The 25,376-nt window shown below is 46.3% G+C and overlaps 1 protein-coding gene across 4 annotated transcripts in view; it reads right to left on the bottom strand.

The window, feature by feature from the left end:
- Positions 1–1,717: 1,717 nt before the first annotated feature.
- LIMS1 (LIM zinc finger domain containing 1) overlaps positions 1,718–25,376 on the bottom strand; it is a 100,808-nt gene continuing 77,149 nt past the window's right edge. For 3 of the 4 annotated variants that reach the window (XM_060118063.1, XM_060118064.1, XM_060118062.1), the window contains exons 2-10: positions 19,005–19,164; positions 12,506–12,572; positions 11,740–11,860; positions 10,766–10,915; positions 9,353–9,503; positions 8,824–8,916; positions 7,965–8,013; positions 6,790–6,865; positions 1,718–4,410 (exon numbers count right to left, since the gene is read on the bottom strand). In XM_060118063.1, the coding sequence (XP_059974046.1) occupies positions 4,296–4,410; positions 6,790–6,865; positions 7,965–8,013; positions 8,824–8,916; positions 9,353–9,503; positions 10,766–10,915; positions 11,740–11,860; positions 12,506–12,572; positions 19,005–19,164 (982 nt within the window). In that variant the 3' untranslated portion in view covers positions 1,718–4,295. Of the gene's footprint in view, positions 4,411–6,442; positions 6,610–6,789; positions 6,866–7,964; positions 8,014–8,823; positions 8,917–9,352; positions 9,504–10,765; positions 10,916–11,739; positions 11,861–12,505; positions 12,573–19,004; positions 19,165–25,376 lie in introns of those variants that run through there. The other variant, XM_060118065.1, reaches the window with a different exon arrangement.

Below are 25,376 nucleotides of genomic sequence, written 5' to 3' on the forward strand. Positions count from 1 at the left end.
GCGGGGTGCTGCCGGTGTGATCTTGCAAAACCTTATGCTTCCTCCCATGCTGTGCTGTAATCGCCCATCTCTCTTTCTTGGCCAGGAGGAAGCCAAGGCCTGCACCTGCCCAGGGGAGGACAAGGTGTGCAGGACTCAGGTCGGACATTTGAGGAGGAGAGGAGGAGCCCGGGCACGATGGAGCCCCAAGAGCATGGGGCAGCTGAAGGGTGTGAAGATAAAGAACTGAAGCAGGTCAGAATTCACAGTGAACCGTGGGAAGACTCCACCACCAGCCTACATGGTTCTAAGATTTGCCTTATATACAGCAATCAGCCCATTTGCTTTTATTCGTATACATGAATGTTTCCGTGATATACTCAAGAAGACTTGAATTTTTCACACACACAGACATCCACCAAGTAACAGGGTAGAAATGTGCACAAGCTCGGAAGCACAGGAACCACCTGTGTTCAGGTTCTGGACACGCTACGTCTTGCCGTGCAAACTCAAAGGGCCTCCTTGACTTCACAGCCCTGGATGATTGTCAGGATTAAGTAACACCGTGTTACCTACAAGGTAGCTGCCCTGTGAATGCACAGAGGCTGTTTGACATTTTTACATGGTTTTAGATATAGTACCACTTAAACTGTTTTCCAGAAAAAAACTACATACAAGTAAAAGTTTAAAATGGCTTTAAAAAAAATGTAGAACTCTTTTTAAAATTGAAGTGTAACTGACCTATAACATCAAGTTAGTTTCAGGTGTACAATATAATGATTCCATATTTGTACACATTGCAAAATGATCACAATGTCTAGTTAACATCCATCACCATGCAGTTTTTTTTTCCTGGAATTTTTTAAAAATTAATTTATTTTATTTTATTTATTTTTGGCTGCATTGGGTCTTCGTTGCTGTGCGCAGGTTTTCTCTAGTTGCGGCGAGTGGGCCTCTCATTGCGGTGGCTTCTCTTGTTGCAGACTCTAGGTGTGCGGACTTCCGCAGTTGCAGCACGCGGCCTCAGTAGTTGTGGCTCACGGGCTCCAGAGTGCAGGCTCAGTAGCTGAGGCACACGGGCTTAGTTGCTCCGTGGCATGTGGGATCTTCCCGGACCAGGGCTCAAACCGGTGTCCCCTGCATTGGCAGGTGGATTCTTAACCACTGTGCCACCAGGGAAGTCCCCACCATGCAGTTTTAACATTTTTTTTTTATGATGAGAACTTTTAAGATCTATTCTTTTAGGAACTTTCAAACGTGCAACTCAGTATTAATAACTATAGTCACCATTGCTGTACATGATATCCCTATGAATTGTTTATTTTATAACTGGAAGTTTTTATCTCTTGACCCTCTTCACCCATTTTGCCCACCTCCACCCTCCCACCCCGCCTCTGACAACCACCTATCTGTTCTTGTTTTTTTTTTTTTATGACTTTTGCTTTATGATTATTGGGTTTTTTTTAATGATTCCACATATAAGTGAGATCATACAGTATTTGTCTTTCTCTGACTTATTTCACTTAGCATAGTGTCCTATCCATGTTGTCATAAATGGCAAGATTCCTGGCTTATGTCTAGCTGAATGATGTTCCATTGATATATAGACCACAGTTTTTCATTCATTCATCCGTCGATGGACACTTAGGTTGTTTCCAAAACAGCTTTCTTAAGCACTAGTCCTATATTCTCATGGTTCCATGTCTCAAAGCCATTCAAGTTAAGCAAAACACAACAGTTATTTTTAACAAGTATGAACATTTATTAAGCACCAAGGGTATACTGCACTGGTTGCTATGTAAAAACACAATTATTGACATAGTGTCCCTGCCACTGAGCTTACAATCTAAAATGAAATACAATAACAATGCTGTAAGCCGACCTCTAAATTTCCTTAATTTAGAAATTGCTATTTTGGCAAATAAGTGAGGCAAAATGATCTACCATCAGTTACAATGTTAATAAGGCTTTGAACATGATCCAAAGAACGTTTGACTTGTACCCAAACGTTTTCCCAATTATCTTAGGCTTGATAAGAAAAAGACCACCTAGAAGTGGTAAACAGTGAATTATTTCAAACTGCCTTGTAGGATTTTAAGCCAAGATTTGCTCACTAGCCGGAGTTTCTCTCCGGCCAGAGGAAGCCGTGCGAAACACCGTAAAGTAAGCAAGTCCGTCCTCTCGTCCACTGACAACTGTTCAGCTCTTCCTCTCCCCACGAGTGAGGGCTCTGTGTCCCCTACAGCAGAGAAGGTATGTGTCTGGATAAAACACCCCACAGCCCTGGAGGCTTAATGAGGCTGACTTGCAGGAAATACGAACTCGTATTTTATGAGAGGGGTGAGCGGTGGGACCTCTGCTACAGGAGAGACGTGAACCGAGCAGCGGTTCAGCCCATGCCTCTTCCCAGTGATCAGAAACACAGGCAAATGGGCGCCTTCTGCTCCGAATTTCTGGTGTGAGAGCATTTAGGAATTGAGCATCGAGACCCCAGACTGAAAACCCTGCACTATTCTGCCTGTATCCACAGTATAGTATTTAATAAATACTTTGAAGATTTTTGTTGCTGGTCATGTATTAGCTGACAAAGGCACGCTGAAGGGATTCTGATTCTTGCTGTCAAATGCAAAGACAGTTTCAGACTTCTAAGCACAGTCTTAAACTATATATTGATTATCTTCAATCACTGATAATTCTTTGAACTCTAAAAGAACACTAAAAAATAAAGCAATTGGTTATAAATTAACTGAAATACAGTTTACTCTGTAAAGTGCATGCACAAATGTTTAAAAAATACATGCATACAAATATTTTAATGGCAGACTGGTAGCATCCTGAGATTTTTTTTTTTAATGGTAAAACAGTATTTCAGCAATTTTTGGAAAAACCAATAATTTTCCCCTAAGTCCATCTTGGCAATTTTCTTTTACATGATAACATAGCAGCAGCAACATTTAAAAAATGTTCACAAAATTTGCTTTGCATACAAGTTTATCAGGAAAGACTGGTCCAGAAACTTCAGGATAAAACTTTTTACAAAGTAAAGTAATTCACTACTTTTGACCTAAAATTGATACTTAAACATTCCTCTTCCAATTTAAAAGTGTCATTTATGCCTCCTACTTATAAATAAAATCTAATTATGAGATTTGTAATGAAAAATTTGAAACACACATCAACATCCTTCTCTTCTAGTAAGATTACAGAAATTAATTTCAATGTGTTTCCCCAAAAAGTGAAAAAAAGTTTAACATATAATCATAGCTGTGGTAAATGAATTTGAGTTTACAAATCTCAGTCAGTGCACTTGTTTTTAGTTTGTAAGGTGTGAAACAGCTAGAATTCCTGATTAATGTATGTATTCTTCTAAGGCAAGGCAAGTTCATTTATGTATAAAGCACAGATATTAGCTGGTTATAAAGGCAATATGAGCAATACATATACATTCACTTTTTTTTAAAGTGATACATTCCAAACTACATAACATTTAATTTCATGTCCTATTCTAAGACTACATCTTTAACCTTAACCTTAGAAGCATAATTGATGTAATACATTAAAAAATACTTCATTTCCCCAATATTATAAAGTATACTGTATTTTCAAATACCTAGTATAAATTTTTTTGCACAAAATTTAAAAAGGAATACTATCAGCTAACTATAACTACTATGATAAGTAACTGTATGAAGAAGTTCACAAGGAGAACAAAATATAAAACTAAGCACAGTAATTACGGCATTTATAACCCTAACAGCAAAAACCCCCAAATCACGTACTTCTGAATGTACTTGCTTCTTATCTTAGTAATGTGTATATTCATTTCACAGCCACTAGTTTGATAAATGTACTAAGATTCTGTAAGGTCTGTTTTTCTTGGCTGGTTGTTTTTCTTTCTTATATCCTCCCAAACTGCAGTTGCAATTAATTTGCTTTTGAATACAAAGTAAAATAGTGTTTATATTTTTTATCTGAGTCATGTAAAAGCTGACTCCTTACTTTCATTTTTAAAAGTTATACTTAACTTTCTGGACCTCAATTAAAATTTAACATTTAACCATGTTTCTTTTGCTATTAAGTATAGTTGACATTTCAAATTGATAAGGGTTACTAACAAAGGCAAATTTTGATCTCATCCATGTTTTAAATATGATTACACAAACTTTTTTTAATGAGAAAAAGGAGATGAAGAAAACCATTCAATAGGTCCTCTTCACTCTCAACTATTTTGCGATACAGCTTTAAGTAAGGGTGTATCAGGTCAACCAATGTTGTAATCTCTTATCTTTGCATAGAAGAGAAAAAATAAAATGAAGTTATTTCCTTCCTAAGGTCTCAGCTAGCTTCTTAAGTCTTTTTTTCAGCTCCAACGGGAATTTCTCATAGCACTTCTTACAGACTGGCTTCATGTCAAACTCCACAAACTTATTCCTAAAGATAACAACAATAATAATAAAAAAGAAATTAGTGGAAATGTAGTCAACATTTGTATATAGACAGACAAATAATGTGCAGTAACTTTACTGAAGTAAATGAAGACACTATGCATATTACATCTATATTCGTATTAGCAAAAAACTATAATTCTAATCTCAATTCTCATCATTATGGTAAACATAAAAAATTCACAATATCATTTGAAGGAAGTTGCCCTTGTAAATTGATCTTGTACATCTATCTAATACAGAATGGATATTATCGATCCATTTTAGTCTGTGCTAAGTATATAGGGAATATAATGTAAATAAAATTCAGATAATTAAAGTCAATCACATTTTAAAGTACCATGAGAGCACTTTTAAAGAACAGTCATTCAAAGCAAAGAACTATATTTCTGTAATTTGAACGATCCTCTCTTTACTGAAGGCAAAATCATCTTACTTATTAGTATTTTATATCATGTAGCTGTGAGGTTTCATCTTTCCTGGCCTCCCATCCCCACAACAACAAGAAGAAGCATCTTGAAAAAAAATCTAACATAATATATAGGTTATTTTGGTTGGCTGTCTGACAGAAAGCTTTAAATCACTTTTCAAGAGCACAAGTGGACCAGTTGGTCACATCTGTGACCTGTGGTCTGTGGTCACATCTGTGAACGGCGTATATAGGAGAACTCAACTCTTTTTTAAAAGCCAGGGCAATACACACTCTCAATTCACTTGTAAAACAATTGTGGACAGGTGTTGAGATGGCCTCCTAGCTATGGGTGATACATCTCCAGCTGACAGTTATGAGGGCTTATCACCGTTGAAATCATGGGTCTTTAATTGTGAATGGAGCAAATGCAGAATTTTACAACTTGCTCATTTTCTGTGAAATTACGTTTAGGAAGCATTTGTGGGACAGGTCCAGTGATACACTGTCAGCTGTGACAAATTATTATATCTGCTGATATAATTTTAAAGAACAACATTAATGGCAAAGTTAATTCCTGACCACACATTTAAAGGGAAAAATCTTTTAAAGCACCACATGGGAATTATTTTCTACTGTTTTTCAGAGATCCTAATGCTGACAGTTATTCAAATGATGTTACATCTCAACTGGCAATTTGATTTAAATAGTACCATTGAGTTAAAAGTTCTCCCAAAGTCTTCTTAGAACAAAAGCTATTAAAACCACCATGTTTTTGATGAAAGAAATAAATTATCCCTGCTCCCAGAGATAATGCTAAACAAACCTTATGTTGTTTTAATCTTATATCTGAATTTTAATTCCTCTTTCACTTTAAACAATAAAAAAATTTTAGAGCTCAGAACACAATGGTACTATGAAGGAACTGGGACAATCATGCTAGCAATTCAAGAGAATTCAGAAGATTGAAATATTTCCCATAAAAATCAGGAATACAATTGAGTTTGAAAACATCAAGAAAATGAGTTCATAACCAGCAGCATGTGGGCAGTGAATGAAAGCACATATACACACACCAGAGATGCCGTATCTTATTATGTACCTTAGAAGGTCTCTGCTTAGACAGGAAACATGCTGAGAGGATTCAGTTTAATATAGAACTTAGAACATGCAACACAGGAATTGATCAAATTATATTATTTTAGGCAAAGAAACCAAAAACCAGGATTTTAAAAGCTGCAATTATCGGACAAGAATACTTTGAAACTTTTCCAGTATCTATTAGGAGATTAGAATTCTTCCCTTTGAATCCACTGGAAAAAGAAAAAAGAAATCTATACCATATTGTGATTTAAAAAACGAGCTGAGAGAGTCTACAGGTTCAGAGACAAAAGTGAAGTACAAGCCAGTGTTAAGTGTGAACCCTTCTCAAGGTGTGTAACTTTAATAATTAGGCAAAAGGACCAGCTCTACATGGGACAAATGCTTCTATTTCAATCTCCCGTGGCTACAGATACATGCCCGAAAGTAACGAAAAAAGCAAGAGACAAAAAACAGAATGAAAACATATTCTAAAGGACTAACCAAAGGAGAAAGCAGTGAAAATGATGACACAGGGATAGAAAAGTTTACAAACAGACTGGCTTTTTCTTTTTCTGCTTGTCCTTATCCTTTGCTTCTCTCTCCCGTTTGGCAAGTCGCCTCTTAAATTCTTCTGGCATTTTCTCGTAACAGTGTTTGCAGACTGGTTTTAGATCAATTTCAACAAACTTATCCCTTTGCGCAGGACAGAGAAGGAACAGGAGAAAACAGGGAACAATTAAAGGAAGAAGCTTTGCTCTTAGAAGGCCTGAGCAGAAAGAAGAAATAAGGCATCAGATCATTCTTTTTAAACTCTGTTAACAACGTGCCCCAAGCGTTCGTCGCAGGGCTCGCGGGAGCCGAGGGCAGACTTACTTGAGCGTTAACTTGGCGCTGCAGGTGGAACAGGCGAAGCAGTGCACGCACCAGGCCTTGTTGAGGGCGGAGACCACTAGGGGACAGGAGGGGGACCGTCACTCGCCGCACCCACCCTTCCCGGGGTGGGTGCCCTCCTCAAGGGCTTTTCTCACCAAAGAGCCACACACAGCACTAAAAACCTCAGTGCCGTTAACTGACGCTCACAGGACCAGTCGACGTTCTTCATTAATTTCTCGCATCCCGTTGTCAGAACACACAACCCCAGCTCTGCATTTGTCTCCCACGACTGTAGGCTTCCCCTTAGGGAAGATCACCATTGCCTTTTCAACCCGTGTTGGTGGTTCATGCTTTTTTCTCCCGTGAGGCATCCGAACCAGCAGGTACCAGGTCTTCACGCCCACACCCCCCAGCCCCGCCCCAACTGCCAAGCTGTGACGGCGCGGCCCGGCTTTCCTAGCACAGCAGGTAATTAAAACGAAGTCCACACACTGACTCACCGGCCTGCAGGAGCCTGTCTTCCAAGCCAACACTAAGGCAAGAGCTTCCCTCCCCTGGCAGCTGCCTCCCGTGGGCGGGGGTAAGATTTATTCCCAAAGGCGCTAGAGATCACTTTCCTGAACCCACCCCTTCGTGAAGGGCACACGGGCAGTGTTTCAGAAAGCATTTGCCGAGTTAGGCTCTCTGCTCAGAGGCTGAAGCAGGAATGTTTGCGACTTCGCCAGGAAGCTTCTGGCAGAACTTGCTGCGCCTGTTGGCAAACACAGCTGCTTCCTTCCTGTCCACATCAATTAGGGACGAGGGGGCGGGCCCTGGAAACACCTAGATATGACTGCCAGGGTGCAGGGGACCCTTCCTAAGTGCTCCCAAGAAACACGCCCTGCAGCTTCCAGAAGGAGGGACTGCACGGAGAAGAGGCCTTGGGGTCAGCCGCTCCTATGGTAACAACCGGACCCCTAAGGCACTGGCTTAGAGCATCACCATAAACGAGCAACAAGCCCACCTCTTAGGAGTTCGCATCTCCCTGCTAGAGAATACTTGGGAAATATGCAAAGAAAGAGGAAAAGTAACTGATAACGATCACATTCCAAACAACCTTTTTCAATCTTCATGTGACCCAAGGGTTTTTGTGTCAAAACGGTGCCCTACAGGTTAAAATCCCTGCAGGTACTTACCATCACCTTCTATAACACGGTTGCAGTGGAAACAAACATCACCAAATAGCTGAAAATGAAAAAAAAAAAAAAAAAAAAAAAAGAGTAAAGATGTGTTACAACTAAGTATCAGAACACCAAACACTTAATATAAATAATTTCAGTTCTTTGTACAACTTAAAAACACACAGCTGGCTACCTAAACCCAGAATTTGCCATTACTAGAGAGAGAATCAGTAAAAGTTCACTGACTAGTTTTTACTTCCTACAATGAAAAGAATTTATTCTTCATCATGATCAAAAACAAACAAAGGCTCTGGAAATGTTCTGGATTTCAGGAAGCTAAAGGAGCATGAAAACCCTACACTGGGTCTGGTACTGGAGTGGAAAAAAGGCCAGAAGGACTTTATTGGGTCAAGTGACAGCAGTGGAATGGAGAGATTGAAGTAATCAGTACAGGTAACCATGGTTACATAAGAGAGTCCCGTATTCTTGGGAAATGTACACTGAAGTATTTAGGGGTAAAGGACCGTGGGGAACTCATCATCAAATGCTTCTGAAAAAATACGCATGTGTTTATATGCGTACATAAATTTGTATATAAGGAAACGTGCATTCACGTCAGTGTCGTCTTCATAGATAGGGCAGGACACACACATGCTGAAGCAGGTAGTAAACCTGAGTAAAACAGGTAGGTATTTTCTTTGTATATTTTTATTTTACAACCTTTCTGTGAGCCTGAAATGATTTTCTAAATAAAATGTTAAAAAGCAATCGCTATAGCCCAACGTACATTTTCCCAGAGCTCTCCTTATACTTAAACATTGAGAAGCTCAAGCTCATACATGTGTGTGTAGTATTCCACGAGCCCCGTCACTACCTGGTTGTAGTGGGTTTCACAGTACGCCAGGCCCTTCCTCTCATAATGGCGATGTCCGAGAAACGGTTTCTCACACTTGGCACAAACAAAATGCTGAAAGAAATTGCGTTAGGTCATACTTGGATTGCTGTGTTTTATTTACACAGTGAAGCAAAACCCCAAAGCTGAAGTAGCTCAGAGGAGATCCATGACAGCCTGGGGTGCTTATGTCATTTGGGCCACAGGTGACCCTGTAGTGCATCCAGCCTTCGTCCAGGCATCCGGAGGCGTAGACGCGACAGCACAGAGTGAGGACAGAGGTGAACGTGGGGACACATCTCTGGGCTGGACCAGGACACCTCCTGCCTCAAGGATCTAGGAACCAAGAGCACTGCTCGCCTCGTCACTTGGAGGTCACAGAGCCGTGCAGAGTCTATGTTCTTCGTCTTCCACGAGGTCCACATGCACCCCTCAGCATCTCCCAGCCTCGCCAGCGCACCTGAGCCTCGGGCATGTGAGGGACCCGGTCACTCCTCCGCAGGGAACTCACCTCCACGTGCCACTGCTTGCCCATGGCGTTCACCACGCGCCCTTCGATGGGCCGGCGGCAGGCGCCACAGATGGGGACCCCCATCTTGTCGTGGCACGGCAAGCAGTACAGCTCCCCCTTCAGCTCCCGGGCGTCGGCGGTCAGCTCCTTCCTGCCCATGAGAAAGGGACCAGCTGAGCAGCAACACCGCAAGGAAGGCAGGCAACCGGTGCGGCCCACGTGCCTCCGAGAAGGTTTCCGAAGAGAACCCACAACAACCCCTGTAGCTGCTTTTCTCCCCCTTGGAGGTGGTCAGAGTAGTCTGAGCAAGAGGCTTGAATAGGCTTCAGATTCGTATCCAAACATCAACATCATTCACTGTTGATAAGCCGGACACACACCACCACGCCGGCCACAGTTACTGTCCCCTGTCTGCTGTCACTTTAGAGTCCCTCATCTTCCTTAAAAAGCTGGGGAGGGGGATCCCAGTCGTGAGGACAGACCCGCCGATGTTATCTTCCCAAAATAACCGAGGAGTTTGGAGACTAGTTCTACTTACTGACACTCACTAGCAAGCTGCTAAGAGTAGTTTTAGGTTAATAGAAAATACACAGATGAAATGCTCAGACTGTTCCTCTTCCAAATGCTTAAGTTCACTACTATTGTCAGCCTCGTGAGTCAATAAAACAGAGATGGCCCCAAATCAAGATGAATTTCATCGGTTTTAAAAGATTCTTTAGAAGTGCTCATGAAAAATGAACCGAGGGAGGACAGGCAAGAGAACGAGATAAGGTAGAAACTGAACTCCCAAAAGAAGCTGTTTGTCAGCCTTGACCTCAGCTCTCCACTCCCTACCATAAACTTAGCACTGATGGTCATGCTGACTACAGTAAAGTATCTTTTCCATTAAGTCCTTATATTAGATGGCAGATTCCGAAGCTCATAGCCTAACAATTTATCACGAGCTTTTGAGGGAAAAAAAAAAATTCCCTTTAGGTGTAAATACAGCAAAAGTAACACATGTAATTTAAGATAACACTCTAATTGTCACACCCTGTTATGCACGTACGAAAATAAGACCTTTTTAAGTCTTTTGTTTGTGGGGGGATCCTGTATGGGAAGAACACAGTGATGAAAAACAGTTGTGGGAATCATTAGGGATATTTTCATATGAGCTGACTATTTAAAGGTATGTGTATACATTCATGTGGACACGCACACACACAAATGTGGCACCATGTTGCCTGGTGGAACTGAATGAAGGGTATGGCAGTTCTCTGTGTGTTAGTCTCCTGACCCTTCTACAGGTTTAACGTTTTCCAGATTAAAAGTTGAAGGAAACCGATTTGGGTGCCAGAGTAACAGAAAGACTCTAGATCAGTGCGATCGCCGGTTCCCTCCATGTGTACCACGAGAAGGCAGACACTGCAGTACCCGCAGTTGGCGCAGTTGAAGTGGTCTGGGTGGTAGGGGTCGTTCTTGAATATCAGAGGCTGCTCGTCAATGATGGCATGACACTTCTGGCAGACGTATTTCCCGAGGCCTCGGGCTTTCTCTCGGTTATGGCAGGGGCGACACAGGTGTCTGAACAGACAGAGCCAAAACTGTTTTAGAAACTGAAGTTTAAAATCTAAGCTTCGGGCCTCCCTGGTGGCGCAAGTGGTTGAGAGTCCGCCTGCCGATGCAGGGGATACGGGTTCGTGCCCCGGTCTGGGAGGATCCCATATGCCGCGGAGCGGCTGGGCCCGTGAGTCATGGCCGCTGAGCCTGCGCGTCCGGAGCCTGCGCTCCACAACGGGGGAGGCCACAACAGTGAGAGGCCCGCATACCGCAAAAAAAAAAAAAAATAATAACAAAAAATAAAATCTAAGCTTCTCCCTGATAATTGAAAAAGAAAAAAGATTCCCGTATCTACGAAAAGAAATTAAAGAAACCATTTCTTTCTTTTTTTTTTTCTTTCTTTTTGCGGTACGCGGGCCTCTCACTGTTGTGGCCTCTCCCGTTGCGGAGCACAGGCTCCGGATGCGCAGGCTCAGCGGCCATGGCTCACGGGCCCAGCCGCTCCGCGGCATATGGGATCCTCCCAGACCGGGGCACGAACCCGTGTCCCCTGCATTGGCAGGCGGACTCTTAACCACTGCGCCACCAGGGAGGCCCAAGAAACCATTTCTTTAAACCTCACCGCTGGGCTTAAAAGAGCAGAACCGAGCCCCGACTTTTCACACGGAAAGTTATTTATCCCTCCCAGAGGACCAGACTGACGGCTGAGAAACTCCCTGCAGTAGCCTCTCCCGCAGACGCCGGGCCCCACGCCCCACCTCCGTGTCCGAGGCCCCAGGGAGCACGCGCTACCGCGGAGCGCCACTGCCCACCCGTGCCCGACAGGTGACAGGGTGCCCTGCTCCTACCTCCCGGCGCTCTTGACAAACCCGATGTCTGCCAGCACCCCCTGGCAGAGGTCACAGCGGAAACACTCGGGGTGCCAGCTGTTGTTCATGGCTTTGATCACTCGGCCGATGATGAATTCCCCTGCGGAGAGGAGCGCACGGGCTGCAGCGCGGCTTCGCCGCCTTCAGCCGCCGCTGGCAAAACACCTGCCCCTTTCCCCACGTGTGCGGCTCCCGCACAAAGCGCTACGTTAGAAAAGTGCTTCCGTGTCATCTGAGTCCTTGTTTTGGGTTCTGTAGCTGCCACACTTTCAGGCTGTCTATCACATCTCTGAATCTGCTTTTCCAGAGGAAGTACCGGGCTCTCCCTCTCCCGAAGGTCTTTTGGTTTTTTTCTGGTCATAGACACAGAAAACAGAAATCCACCGCATGTTTTCTTGTACCACATACTTAATTGCTTCCTTCATTCAACCTTGTCAGCATGCTACTCGGTGTCCCCAGTCTCTCCTGCTGTGTGACACGCAGGCCACCCCTGCACGTCTCAAGGTTCCCGCTGAGGCCGCCCGGGCTGCACTGAGAGGGAAGAAAGGAATCCTACGGGGCATCGAACAGAAGTCCGGTGAGTCCTGGCCTTCACCCTACAGGCCCTGAGAAGCGTCACTAACATTACTGACGGGAACAGGGCTGACAAAGCACCGCGCCTGCACGCTTTCATTCCTACGAGCACTGCTATGAGGTCGTTCTGAAGGAAACTTACTTTTCTCGTGCACTGGGCAGTGAAACTTACCACACTGGTGACAGCAGGGTGCAAAGAGCATCTGAAAGTCATGTTCACAGTACTTCCTTCCTTCAAACTGAAACAGAAAGTACCAGCGACTTGTAAATAGGAAGCAATCCCGGGATGAATGGAATTTTTCTGCGGAGACTGTAGGGAAGAGGTTTCTGGACTAGAGCTCTGCCCAGAATCTGTAACCCTCCTGAGATACGTAAAGGCAGACACACTTTGGTACCGTCCCGGCACCGAGCACGGGCACCGGAAAGACCCATTGAGGCCAGAACCGATCCTCTGCCCCCAGAGAAGGGTGAGCTCCTCCACACTGGCTCCACCTGGAGGGTTCGGACAAGAGCCACAGACACCCCCCCAGATAATGTGCACAGACGTACAAACCTCCCCCCACGCTGAGAATACGTACTTACGAACAGTAAATATGTTAGCATATTTTTTTTAAAAATATAAACATTTTTAAATGGGTCCAAAACCCATTTTAAAAAATATTCTTTTCCTACAGGTGGAAAATTTATCCTTCATTTCTCTCCTTGACCTGTTTTCCTTTCATTTCCCCCCAAAAGTTTTATGCTACAACAATACTTTTTCCACCAAGGTCCTTAACTGATCATCCTACCGTATTTCTCTGCAATTAAAATGTATTGTGAAACTTTAAAATTTGTTTTACTTTCCAAATCCATAGGCCCTAAAGGTTAACATTCTTTTTCTTCTGGATTAAGTTATCATTACAATGATTATTGGTATACAAATGATGAAAACATAGGTATGTTACAAATGTTACATTTTATTCACTATTTAATTATTTACATGAGAAGCAAACCCTAATGAGATGAGCAGGGCCACTCTTTACCCTCACCATTATTTCATGCTTCCATGGATAAAGATGACTGACCACTGGAAGACTCAGGGTTCAACATTAATTCTAGATTTATTTTCTATTTTGGGGGTTGCTTGTACCCTTTTCACGTAAATAAGTCGTGGGAATTATATAATGCGTCCCTTTGAATCTTTGAGCTCCTTACCAGTTATTTGTCAAAATCACATATTGTTTGATTATCAAAATCCATGCTTAATGACGTTCCAGTTGTCAACTCAATCTCCTCAGTTATGGAAATTAGCTGCAGATTTAGCTCATTCAATTTATTGACCATATCCCCTACAGCTTAACTGGCATTCCGGGCAAAGCACGTTTATCTTGTGCCAGAAAAACTCTTACTTCTTTTTTAAACTCAAATGAATGAGCTCTGATACATTTAATGAGTCTATTTTTTAAAGTTACAAACAGAAGATATTAACTCAATACACTATTACTCAATATTCCGTCACAGTGCATTGTAACGTGTAGCCCAAAGCAGAAGTTATTTATAAGTGAGATATGTTCCTTTACTGAGTGTACATTGTGTACATTCATAGAAATCTGATATTGAGCTTTTAGCAGTAATTTTTTAAACAAACATAATATAAAAATGCAGAAATAACTGTACTTAGAAATGATCGACTTTTTATCTGCCACCCCGTCTTGTTCAGTGGAGGAAGGAGACTCAAACTGTCTCAATTTGCCACTTAAGTTTACTAGTGAAAGGCTGGGTAATGGTAACAAGTCGTCGTAAAGGCTTCAGAAGGATAGTGTTTTGTGGCTTGTGTGCACACGCGAGTGGCAGTTTTAATTTATCAGTTTATCAGAAAATCAGTATTTTCTATGGAAATAACTCGATCAAAGATCTGTCACAGACTTTTGAGACCCATTAAAATCAAGTGTAAGGAGAAAAATAAAAGAAATGATCAGCAATGACTGCATTTAATGAAAAGAGAAAGACACATATTGCTTAAAAAAACAAAGCAACAGGAGGCCAGCAGTTGGCATATATGCTGTATCTGTTAGTAGAAGACTGAAAAGCTTAGGGCTGGTTGTGGTTGGAGTAAGTCTTCAAAGCTGTGATTCAGGCGGGCAGGACGCGGTGGGGCTTAAGGACTTTGCCTGCCCTGGACGCAGCCCGGCTGGACCGTGACCTGCTCGGGGCCCCGTGAGCGTCACGCCTGCTCTGCTCGGCTCCCACCACGCTCGCCCTTCCGCAGGCTCTCTGCACGCCTCTCTCTGCCTTAAAACGATGAGTCCTTTTGAAATTAGGGCAAAGTCCTAAAAGACAGTTGTCACAACGACTTCCCACATTCCCAAACCTGCCATCTTTCTGCATACAGAACACCCAATACAACGGTTCCTCAGCTGGGCTGCATCCTTAGCGAGAGAATACATAAGGCCGGGAAAGGTGGGTAGCCCTGTGGGTTTAGGGACCCCCAAAAATCTCTTCTGATTGGGGTCCTAGAGCAATTCGTCAGAGTAGGATTTCACATCCCTTCCTTTCGTCAAGGGCGAGGACTAAGCGCTATCGGGAATACAAAAATATCATCAGGCAAATCGATTTTAGGATGAACAGTCCCTGAGACCGGAATCTGAGGGTCCAGAAATGGGCCCTTGAAGCCATCCCTACGGCAACCGCCCTGCATGCCTGGGGTGTGCTCCCCCAAATGAAGACTTCTGAAAAGGGAGAGCTTCTTTTGCTAGGATGAGCTGCCTCTTTTCTAAGCATGTAGAAATGATCAGACATACTCTGGCTCGATTTCTGAGCGCAGGAGAAAGGCCGGAGGCTGAGTAAAACTCTAGGGTGTGAAATGAAGAAAAGTCAGAACGCATCAAGTTGGAAGAATCAAACTTCCATGAATACTGTCTTTCTAGGTACAACCCAGAACTGGTTTATCATAGAACAAGTCTGTAGAATAAGAAAAATTAATGCTCCAAATTCGCAGCGTTTAACAAAATGCCAAAGAAGCCTGGGACCCGCCAGGATGGGGAGGGGACCCTGGCCAAGAAAAGCCCTGCTTTTAATGGTTCTAAGTTTGGTTTGGAGTTCCGTGAAGACTCTCTTTGGGGGAAAAGAAGAATGCTGCCGCTTTAAAGAAAGCTCAGAATTTGAAACTGTGCTGATGGTCTCACCTCCAGCCACATGCAGATGTGAGAAGTCTTCCCAGGTTTCCTGTCCACCAGCCTTGCCCCCAGGGTCCAGCTTCCTGAGGAATCATGATTCCTTCCTTATTAGAGGAAACGAGGGAAGTAACCTCTTTGTAAAGTCTTCCCACTAAATCACTCACCACAAATTGGACTTTCCTGTTATGCATTTGTGATGGGGGGGGGGGGTCACATTGGGGGAATTCACACTAAGGAGAGAGAAAGGTGAGGTGTCCTGAGCGGAGCTGGGCAGGCTGCCTGGCCTCCCCCGCTCCATCCTGTCGGTAACTTTTCTGGAATCACGTCACTCTGGAACTGTTGGTTCCACTTTATTTCACAAACCATTTCCTTTGGGGAAAAATTAAGATAATCCCTTTGGAGGAAATCCTGATGTCACAAAAGGAGATTTAGGAAGTGGAGTCATGGCCACACACAGTGTCAGGGCCTGGGGGCCAAATGGGTGTTTCCCCCTGGAAATGGCATTTAATCAACCGCCTATGACTTGGCCATTTTACAAACACTTCTCCACGTTATTGGAGAATGATGGGCAAACTGACAGGCCACGAAGACAGGCTTCCCTCTCGAGATTTAACCGCAACACCAAAGTAAGGATCACGAATCACACGCAGTGTTTTATTCTTATTTGGTCACTGTCTTCCGATATGGATAAAGTTAAAAGATGGATAACTTTCGGGGACTTGCCTGGTGGCGCGGTGGTTAAGAATCCGCCTGCCAATGCAGGGGACACAGGTTCAAGCCCTGGTCCAGGAAGATCCCACATGCCGCGGAGCAACTAAGCCCGTGTGCCACAACTACTGAGGCTGCGCTCTAGAGCCCTCGAGCCACAAGTACTGAAGCCCACGCGCCTAGAGCCCGCGCTCCGCAACAAGAGAAGCCACCGCAATGAGAAGCCCGCGCACTGCAACAAAGAGTAGCCCCCGCTCACCGCAACTAGAGAAAGCCCGTGTGCAGCAACAAAGACCCAACGCAGCCAAAATAAATAAATAAATAAATAAATAAATTTATATTAAAAAAAAGATGGATAACTTTCATAACCATTAGTAATCAAAAGTTATTTAAAATTAACATGTAGAAGTAGAATCTTTGAAAAGAGAAAACTGAATTTCAGTTTGGGGAGCCGGTTCTAGTTACTACACAGAAAGTGTGTCTTGGCTTCTGGTGAATGACGACGATATTTTCGTTACAGCTGAGTGACGAGCTGCCCAAGGATGCGTACAAGCACATCTCATTTAATTGCACTTCGCAGACAGCGTGTTTTCTACACACTGAAGGTTCGTGGCAACCCTGCTTCCCGCGAGCCTGTCGGCGCCATTTTTCCAACAGCATTATTTTTAATTAAGGTGTGTATGTTGTTTTTTAGCCATTATGCTACGGCAACTTAATAGACTACATATAGTGTAAATATAACTTTCCTATGTTCTGGGAAACCAAAAAATTCGTGCGACTCGCTTTATTGCAATACTCGCTTTCTTGGGTGGTCTGCACCTAAACCCACACTATCCGAGGTCTGCCTGTACTTATCTCCCTGTGCCAATTTACACAAGAAGGTGTATGCTTTCCTTAAGGTCTTTCTTAAGTGAGTTCTTTCTAGAAACACCTTCTAAGTACATTTTATGGCACAAGAATGCACTCTGACCGCAGTCGGATTCTTAGAGACAGACCACAAGGAGGTCTTGTTCTGTGCGGGGCTCTGCGTACACGGCCTGGGGAATGAGCCATTTAGAGCCAACCTGCTGCCAGCACAGGGAAGTTTATTACCTATGGGAAGAGGTGTTAGTGCAGCAGTCCTCGGCCGAGGGTGGCTGTGCTCCCCAGGGGAAAGCCGGCAATGTGTGTAGGTACCTCCGGTTGTCACAAGTGGGGATGTGAGGGGAGAGACTAAGGACGTTTCTAACACCCTACGACACACGGGACGCCCCACAGCAAAGCGCCATCCAGCACAGAGGGCCGGCAGTGAGAGGACGGGGACGCTGCTTGGAGCGCGTCCAGGGCTGGCTAACCGACGGGCACTGCGCGTGCCGTGCCGCCTGCATCACACTCATCACCCGGTGCTGCTGCCCAATGCGGCCGGCAGACGCCCAGCATGGGAAAGAGAAAGCGACAGAGAGGGAACAGCGGGCCATGGAAATAAGAAAAATGTTTGGGAAACAGAGCCTGCCTTTCTTCTCTGTTGCTCCCCTGGAATCTCTCTCCTAAGCCCTTTGTCATAATTACTCGTTTCAATAAAAAGATCTTAGATTTGAAAAGAGTATGTCAGGGAAAGAACACCATATCGGATATTAGAGGACCAAACTAGGTTCTAATCCCATTTATGTCACTAATCTGCTGTCAGCAAGAGCATTTCAGCCTCTCTGGGCCTCAAGGAAGAAAAGGCTTTCCAGGGTGTGGAGACCAATGTCTGCTTGGGGGCAGGCTCCCTGGAGCCCCGTAAATGTGCTCTGGGTCTGACGGCCCTGCTCCGGCTTAGGGGCCAGAGAGCCTCATGAGACCTCAGCCCCCACCCCACCCCCCTCCCCCTGCTCCCCTCACCCTCCTCGGCACCCAGGGCAGCCCCACCCTCCAGCTGTGGGTCACTGGGTCCCCTCTTCCACTCAGCCCCCCAAACTGTCCCTGCCGTTCCCAGCCCGAAAGCCATCGCCCTTCACAGAAAGAGAGATTCTCATTCCAATTGCACGGGTTTCTGTCGTACGGAACGTGTGTTTCTGGGACACAGCAGGAGCTGGAAAAATGCGTTTGAGTGAATAACATGGTGTTCCCTGAGCTGTGTCCCGACACGCTGTGCCGCAGGCTGGCCGGGAGCTTCCCTCCCAGGGGCACTGTTTCTATGGGAAAATGCTGTCGAGTTGGCCAACAATTGACTTACTAATGACCTTTAAAAACCACCGTTCCTTCCTCAGGAATGGCCTGTAAAACAGAAAAAGTTTAAAATCTGCTTGGTAGAAGGAGAAGGAGAAATCAAACAGTGGCCATCTCTGGGTATCACATAACTCTACGTATACGTATCATCACATAGAGAGACACATGCAAATGCGTAAGGAGGTGATCACACACGCGCGCACGCACACACACTCTGTCATCCTCGCTCACAGCTCGGGGTCATCCCTAGACCAGCCCCCCGAAAGCAGACGTGAGAAGGGGGTTTCAGGACTGGTCGGAATGAACACAAGCGAGCTCGGGCCACGTGGTGACACCACAGGATCAGGGAGAACAAGTGTTGGGGAAGAAGAGGAGACACAGAGAAGAGCTGGATACAGAGGGGCTGCCCCCTTCCCCCCCAAACAAGAGCCCCTTTAGGACACAGGTGCTGGGAGTCGTGGGGCAAGAGGAAGAGGGCCGTGCTGGGGCGGGGCGGGGGGTACCTGCAGGGCCGGCGGGCGAGCCCCAGGGACCCGCCAGCGTCACTGCCCAGGGCCACCCCCGCCCTTGGGCACCGCCTGTAGCTGCCGCCCCCCACCCCCCACCCCGGGCACACACCTCGTAGAAGAGGCCCTCGGGGAACTGCTGGAAGCACTGGGCGCACACGAAGCACTGCTCGTGGTACAGCTCGCCGTTGCTGTTGACGATCTTCTCGGCAGGCGCGAAGCCTCCCCGGCAGCGCTCACAGCTGGCGTTGGCCAGGGCGTTGGCCATGTTGCTGCAACACACAAGGAACACAGGTCAAGGACGGCGGCCCTTCCCGGGAGCTCAGTCTGAGGCCACAACAATCATATCTTGTCCATAAAGCCCGTTTCCCGCTTGCGACCCAAGGTCTCAACCCCACCCAGCGTCCGGGGTGCAGACCCTCTGGTTCACGGACATTCCTGCATCCCCTGCCAAATGCCCACGAGCGCACCCACACCGCCTTCCAGGAGGCAGGGATGCAGGGGGCACCGAGAGCCGCCTCAAGGGCTGAGCTGACAGCCTGACAAGCGGCCTCACTAAGTCCCCCTCACGTGGGTCCGGACACGCTGAAGGCCCGGCCAGACACAGGCCCCCTCGCACCCGCCGTGAGGGCTGCCGAAAGCAGCTTCAGTAGCTCTACAACCCGCCAGACGCCTCAGCCCTATAATCCAATTGGGAAGACAAATGTTGAACACTAATATTACAAAACGTGTCTTGAAAGCACAGAATTTTCCACTCTGAAGATCATTTTACAGATGGTGAAGTGCAGGTTCAGAGACGAACGAGCCCAACCTTGCAAAGCTGTCCAGCTCACGGGAGACACAGGCCCAGAATCCAGGTCCCCCGCCCACGAGTCACAACCAGATGATGGTGTCACGTCAAATGCTCGAGAGGACGTGAGAGGACCCTGTACGAGACCCCGGCTGGTGAGTCCAGGCCGGGGTCCCCCTGAACCCCAGCACACGCAGGTGCTTGCAGTAAAGGCCCACATCCCACCCAACCCTGTGCAGCCTGGAGGAAAAGCATCCAATCAAGCCCGTGACCAGACCACTGCTTACTCTGAATCTCCCATAAAGGAACGGCCTCCAGGTGGGAAGGTCCCCAGGCAGAGCAGGCACTGGCCCAGCCAGCTTCGTGGTTTGCAAGTGTATTTTCAGATATCCAGACCCCACTCAGAGCACACGCTCTGCTCTGTGGCCGGCCCCGGGGCAGCTTCTGTCCACCCAGACACCCAGTCAGCCCACCTGGGGAAGTCATCGCCGACGTCCTCCGAACCTTCCCAGACCCCCAAGCGGCAGGTGGGCGGGGGTGCATCCCGCAGGCAGACGGGCTGCCCCGTCCCATCACAGCCTACATCTCGCTGTTTCCTTAGCAAGGTTGGCACGGCGCATGCTTCACCCCCGCCTACCCCAGCAGAAGACAACCCCGCCCTCTTCCCCCAAAGCTCTCACCCAGCAGTATCCTGCCCTGTGGTATTCACACTCCACCAGAAGTGCCACGTTCACAACCCCACACCAAGCAAAACTCAATTAAAACGCCACCGGAAAAGGAAGGAAGGGAGGCAGCCTCACTGCTTGTGGCAAACCTGACCTGAGTCTCATACTAAATTGAATTTTCTACTTTGTCACTGCAAAATTACTGTGGATCAGGGAGAAAAACCCATCAACTCCCTTCGTCACCTGGCTTTGCCATAAGCCAGATGAACGGCGGTAGTTTTATCAAAACTCTGGAAAGGCTTGTTGCCCCCCTTCTCCAAAGGCGGGGGCCAGCATCCACAGGCGTCCCTCGACAAAGTGTGCTCAGCCCACAGCTGCCCCCATGGGCCTAGGACCATTTTGAGGATGAAGTAAGAAAAAGTATATAAAACCACTTTGGAAACCAGAAGATGCTACTCAAATACGAAGCATTATTATTACTTTAAAACTTTCTCAAGAGTCACCGAATTCTCAATGATTTTAGTAGAGCCCCAAGAGAGCTACAAAAGAAGAAATCCTGGAACATCCTGACTCATGATTTCCTAGATCAGTGACCCTCTCGGGGTGGAAATGTCCTCTCTTTTCCCACATCTCTGTGGGAGGCCACATTTTCTTTATAAATTTCATGTGAAACAACATATTGCAGCAGGTTGAATGCAGGTGAAACAGTTTTATCAAGACAGACGTTAATGAGATTTGCAAAAACGTAATACAATGCCACTCTTCCCCCCAAATTTTCTCATTTTGGAAACATTTTTTATAAAAACTTAATTAACATTAATATGTATTAATATTATTAATGTGTGATGAGCTTATTGTTATTTTAAATGAACCAATAAATACTTAAATTTTTTCTCAGTTTTATTTTCTAATACAGTAAATGCTGATAAAACAAAAGCTCTTTGGAGACCTCAATATTGTTTTAAGAATGTAAACGGGTCCCAAGATCAAAATGTTTATCATCGACCTATTTATACTCATTACACTATAGACCGTTTACATTCAAGTTCAAATACTCAAATAGTTAGAAAACAGATAGACACATTATACAAACAAGTTTTCCCCACACACAGGAAAAATAAAGTAGTTTTAGAGATAAAGTAATATGTATTTTTGAAGAAGTACTCATTTTAATAACAAGCAGGAAAAGAAAAGAAACAGAACATTACAGGAGACTTCCAGGAAAACAACCAACCAACCAATAGTCTCACCCACCTACTCAACTGTTTACATTATTTCCCTTCCTCTCTTGTCTCTGACCCTCTGGCACTGTTTTTTTTGTTTGTTTGTTTGTTTGTTTTTAATAGGCTGTATTTAGAGCTGTTTTAGGTTTACAGCAAAACTGAGTGGAAGATACAGAGAGTTCCCATACATCCCCGACCCTGCAGGCACAGTGTCCCCGATGGCCAACATCCCCTGGATGGGAAACTGACACACACATTCTTTCCACACTGACTGTCACAGTTAACACAGATGATAGAAGCTACTTATTAAAAGTCAGGGATGATAGAGCTGTCACTTGGTTAGTTATAATCAATAGGCTAATTTTTCAGAAAAGGATTTCCACGTCGGGAAACGTACACCTCGGGGAACAGAAAAGCCTTCGTAACTGTCGGGTCAGAATTGCTTTGGCCGACCTGCTTCCACACATCAGCTGCACACAGAAAACCTGCCGACCTCGAGCTTTCCCTTGTTCAAGTGCCTCGTTTATCAAAGCATGCGAAACAAAACCTCGAGCATTAAAGTGCAGAAATGTAAACCCTAAAAGCGTCTTGACAGTTTACCAAGTATTTTGGTTACAGTGTAATTATAGTCGCCCAATTAGTCTTAAACAGAGCTCCTCAGGAGATGTGAAGAGAAGCAACATCTGTTGCAAAAGCGCAGGGAAGGGATGGGTGGAAACAGAATCAGGCCCATTAAATGCTCCTTCCGGCTAATGACTCCCTGGAGGCCCCGGGCGCTCCCCGCTCCCAACAGGGAGACCTCAGGGCTGCATGGGCAGCCACTGAAGGCAGCGCTCTCCTCCTCCTTTCCTGCATTTCGTCCTGGACGCCCCCTCCAACCCGGGAGGCCCCACTGAAGGTGGGGTGGTGTCAAAGCCCAAGGCAGGGAACTCGAGCCCCAGGAGAGGGCTGGGAGCGGCACTCACAATTTGATGTAGAAGTCACAAAACTCCTTGTAGACCCTGACGTCGCTGTGCCTGCGCTGCAGCCTGGACACGGCCCTCTCATCCTGGCCGCAGGGCGCCCGGTGTTCCCCGTTACAGGCCGCTGGGGGGACCTCCTCGCCCTCCGGGATGGCAGCGGGGCACGGGCCCGGGAGTGCCATCGCGGAGCAGAACGGGGGACTGGAGGGGTCTGGACGGAGGCACAACACCCAGGCGGCGTCCCGGTCACTCCCCTCTCCGCTCCCACACTTCAGCGGCTCCAGGGTCACACCGGCCCCTTCACATTAAGAGCTCCGGGCAAGGCAGTTGTGCCCGAGACGGTGTGGATTCGCTTAGGGTCTGGAAGCTCCAGGAACTTTCCCCGCACACACGCGACCAGCTGTGGGGCAGCCCGGCCGCCCTGGGGGGGGGGATGGAACAGCTGTGCAGGGGGTGCAGGCGTGAACCCTGCTCTGTGACTCCGGCGCAGTGACAGCTCAGTCCCAGGCTCAGCAGGGGAGGAGCCCGCGTCCAGTTACAACTCCTTCCGTTTGGCCCCAGCTGAGCCTGGAACCAAGGCAGCCAGTCCTTCTGGGTCTTTATCACGGATAAAAGATAAAGGATAAAGGATGCTGCGCTGCAGGCTCGCTGTGCTCCTTGCACACCACTGTCGGCTCCAGTGCACCAGGGTCAGCAGTGAAGTGATGAGGACACGGTGCCCCGGGGCAGTGAGAGGGGCCCAGTCTCTCCAAACCGACCTCCCGGCACCCCTGTGCCTCCCACCAGACCAAGGGGAACAGGTGGGAATCTAACAAATACAACAGACTAGTGAACACAACAAAAAGGAAGCAGACTCACAGATGCAGAGAACAGACCAGTGGTTTCCAGTGGGGAGAGGGAAGCGGGGAGGGGCAGGGGGTTAAGAGACACAGACTACTACGTATAAAACAAATAAGCTACAAGGCTATACTGCACAGCACAGGGAATACAGCCAATATCTTCTAATAACTATAAATGGAGTATAACCTTTAAAAATGGTGACTCACTATATTGTACACCTGTAACTTAAACAATATTGTACAACTATACTTCAATTTTAAAACATCAAGAAAATAAAATCATTTTTTAAAAATTAAAAAAAATTTAAACCTACATGGTTATATAAGATGCTGAAATTATATTTAGTGGGTTTTTTTCAAAATAAAATTTAGTGCTCTAATCAAGCAAAAAGAAAAAAAGAAAACCTAGGGAGCAGGTGAAAGGCACACTGACTGACAGAGCAGGTCACACGAGACAGAAGGGCCATGAAATCATCAGCCAACAGACAAAACACGTCTGAGACGTCCGCAGCATGACGGCCAGAACTGTAAACGGCGTTCCTAGGTGCTCACTGCCGTGTTCCCAGGAGGTACAGGTGGGGAAACCGGGGCACAAAGAGGCTGGATAACCAGTAAGTAGGTGGTGGAGTCGAGATTTAAACCCAGGTGGTCTGATCCCAGAGATGAGATGCTAACTCTGTGGGAAAACGGTTCCACGCAATCACTGGGGAGCAAGACAGGTTATCTAGAAAGGCTGGGGAGTGCGTACCAAATGGGGCAGGAGGCAGAAAATGAGACATGCTCTCCCAACTCTGAACCCTAAGGATCTCAGGGTACAGGTCAGAATGGCCCCGGCCCAGAGCCTGCAGGGGATGGAGCAAGAGGTTCGCCATTGTTAAACAGGAAAGAAACAGCCTCATGGTTAAAAAATGTTTGTTTACAGTGACCATGTGGAATAGAGAGGGAAGGAGACAGCTGGTGTGGAGAGACACACACTCAGACACACACTGACACACACACACTCAGACACACACTGACACACACTCAGACACACACTGACACACAGACACACATAGACACGCAGACACACACTGACACACAGACACACACAGACACAAAGATGCGTGACAGGTACTTGTTGGTGAGTGAAAGGGGCTAATCATCCATCTACCTGGTCTGGAAAACCATGAAAATCAGCTGCTGTTGGCACATCTAAAAACGTAACCAATTATCTCATTCCCTCCACAACGACTAGTCCCATCTCTACGAGACAGGAAAGCAGGACTGCGGAGAAGCTGATGGTTCCTGAACACACGACGCAATGAAGTCTCTCATCCAGCAAGGAGTTAAAGATAATGTGAAGGACCTGCAATCACACTTTAAACTTTTTATTTTGACATAATTATAGTCACAGGAAGTTACAAAGATTGTACAGAGAAGACCTTTGTACCCTTCACACAGCTTCCCAATGACTACATCTTACGTACAATCAAAACCAGGACTCTGATGCCAGCGCGATGTGTGTACAGGTCTGTGTCACCTTGCCACACCTTGTAGATTCGTGTAACCGCCACCTCCATCCAGACCTGGAGCTTTTCCATCCCCACAAAGACCTCTCTCACGTGCCCTCTGATGGTCACACCCACCCTCCAGCAACACACTATACTGACAGCCTAATCCCAAGGCAACGGGATCTGGAGATGGCCCTGTGGGGTGTCAGCAGGGTCGAATGAGGTCATGAGGGAGGGGCGTTAATCCCCCAGGATGGGGTCAGAGACACCCAGGCGAGAAGACAGCTAGAGACAGCCGCCCACTAGCCAGGACGTGGGCCCTCAGCAGACAGGGTCCGCTGGAGCCTTGATCTTGAGTTTCCCAGGCCCCAGAACCTTGAGAAACAAACCCTTCCTTAAGCCATGCAGCTATGGCATTTTTGTTACAGCAGCCCGAGCCGACTAAGACAGCTGCGTAGAGGGAATCACGCAGCCTGTGACCGTCTGAGACTGGCCTTTTCCACTCAGCAAATGCC

This window comes from Mesoplodon densirostris, chromosome 14 (assembly GCF_025265405.1).
Source record: "Mesoplodon densirostris isolate mMesDen1 chromosome 14, mMesDen1 primary haplotype, whole genome shotgun sequence".
In the NCBI taxonomy this organism is placed as follows: Eukaryota; Metazoa; Chordata; class Mammalia; order Artiodactyla; family Ziphiidae; genus Mesoplodon; species Mesoplodon densirostris.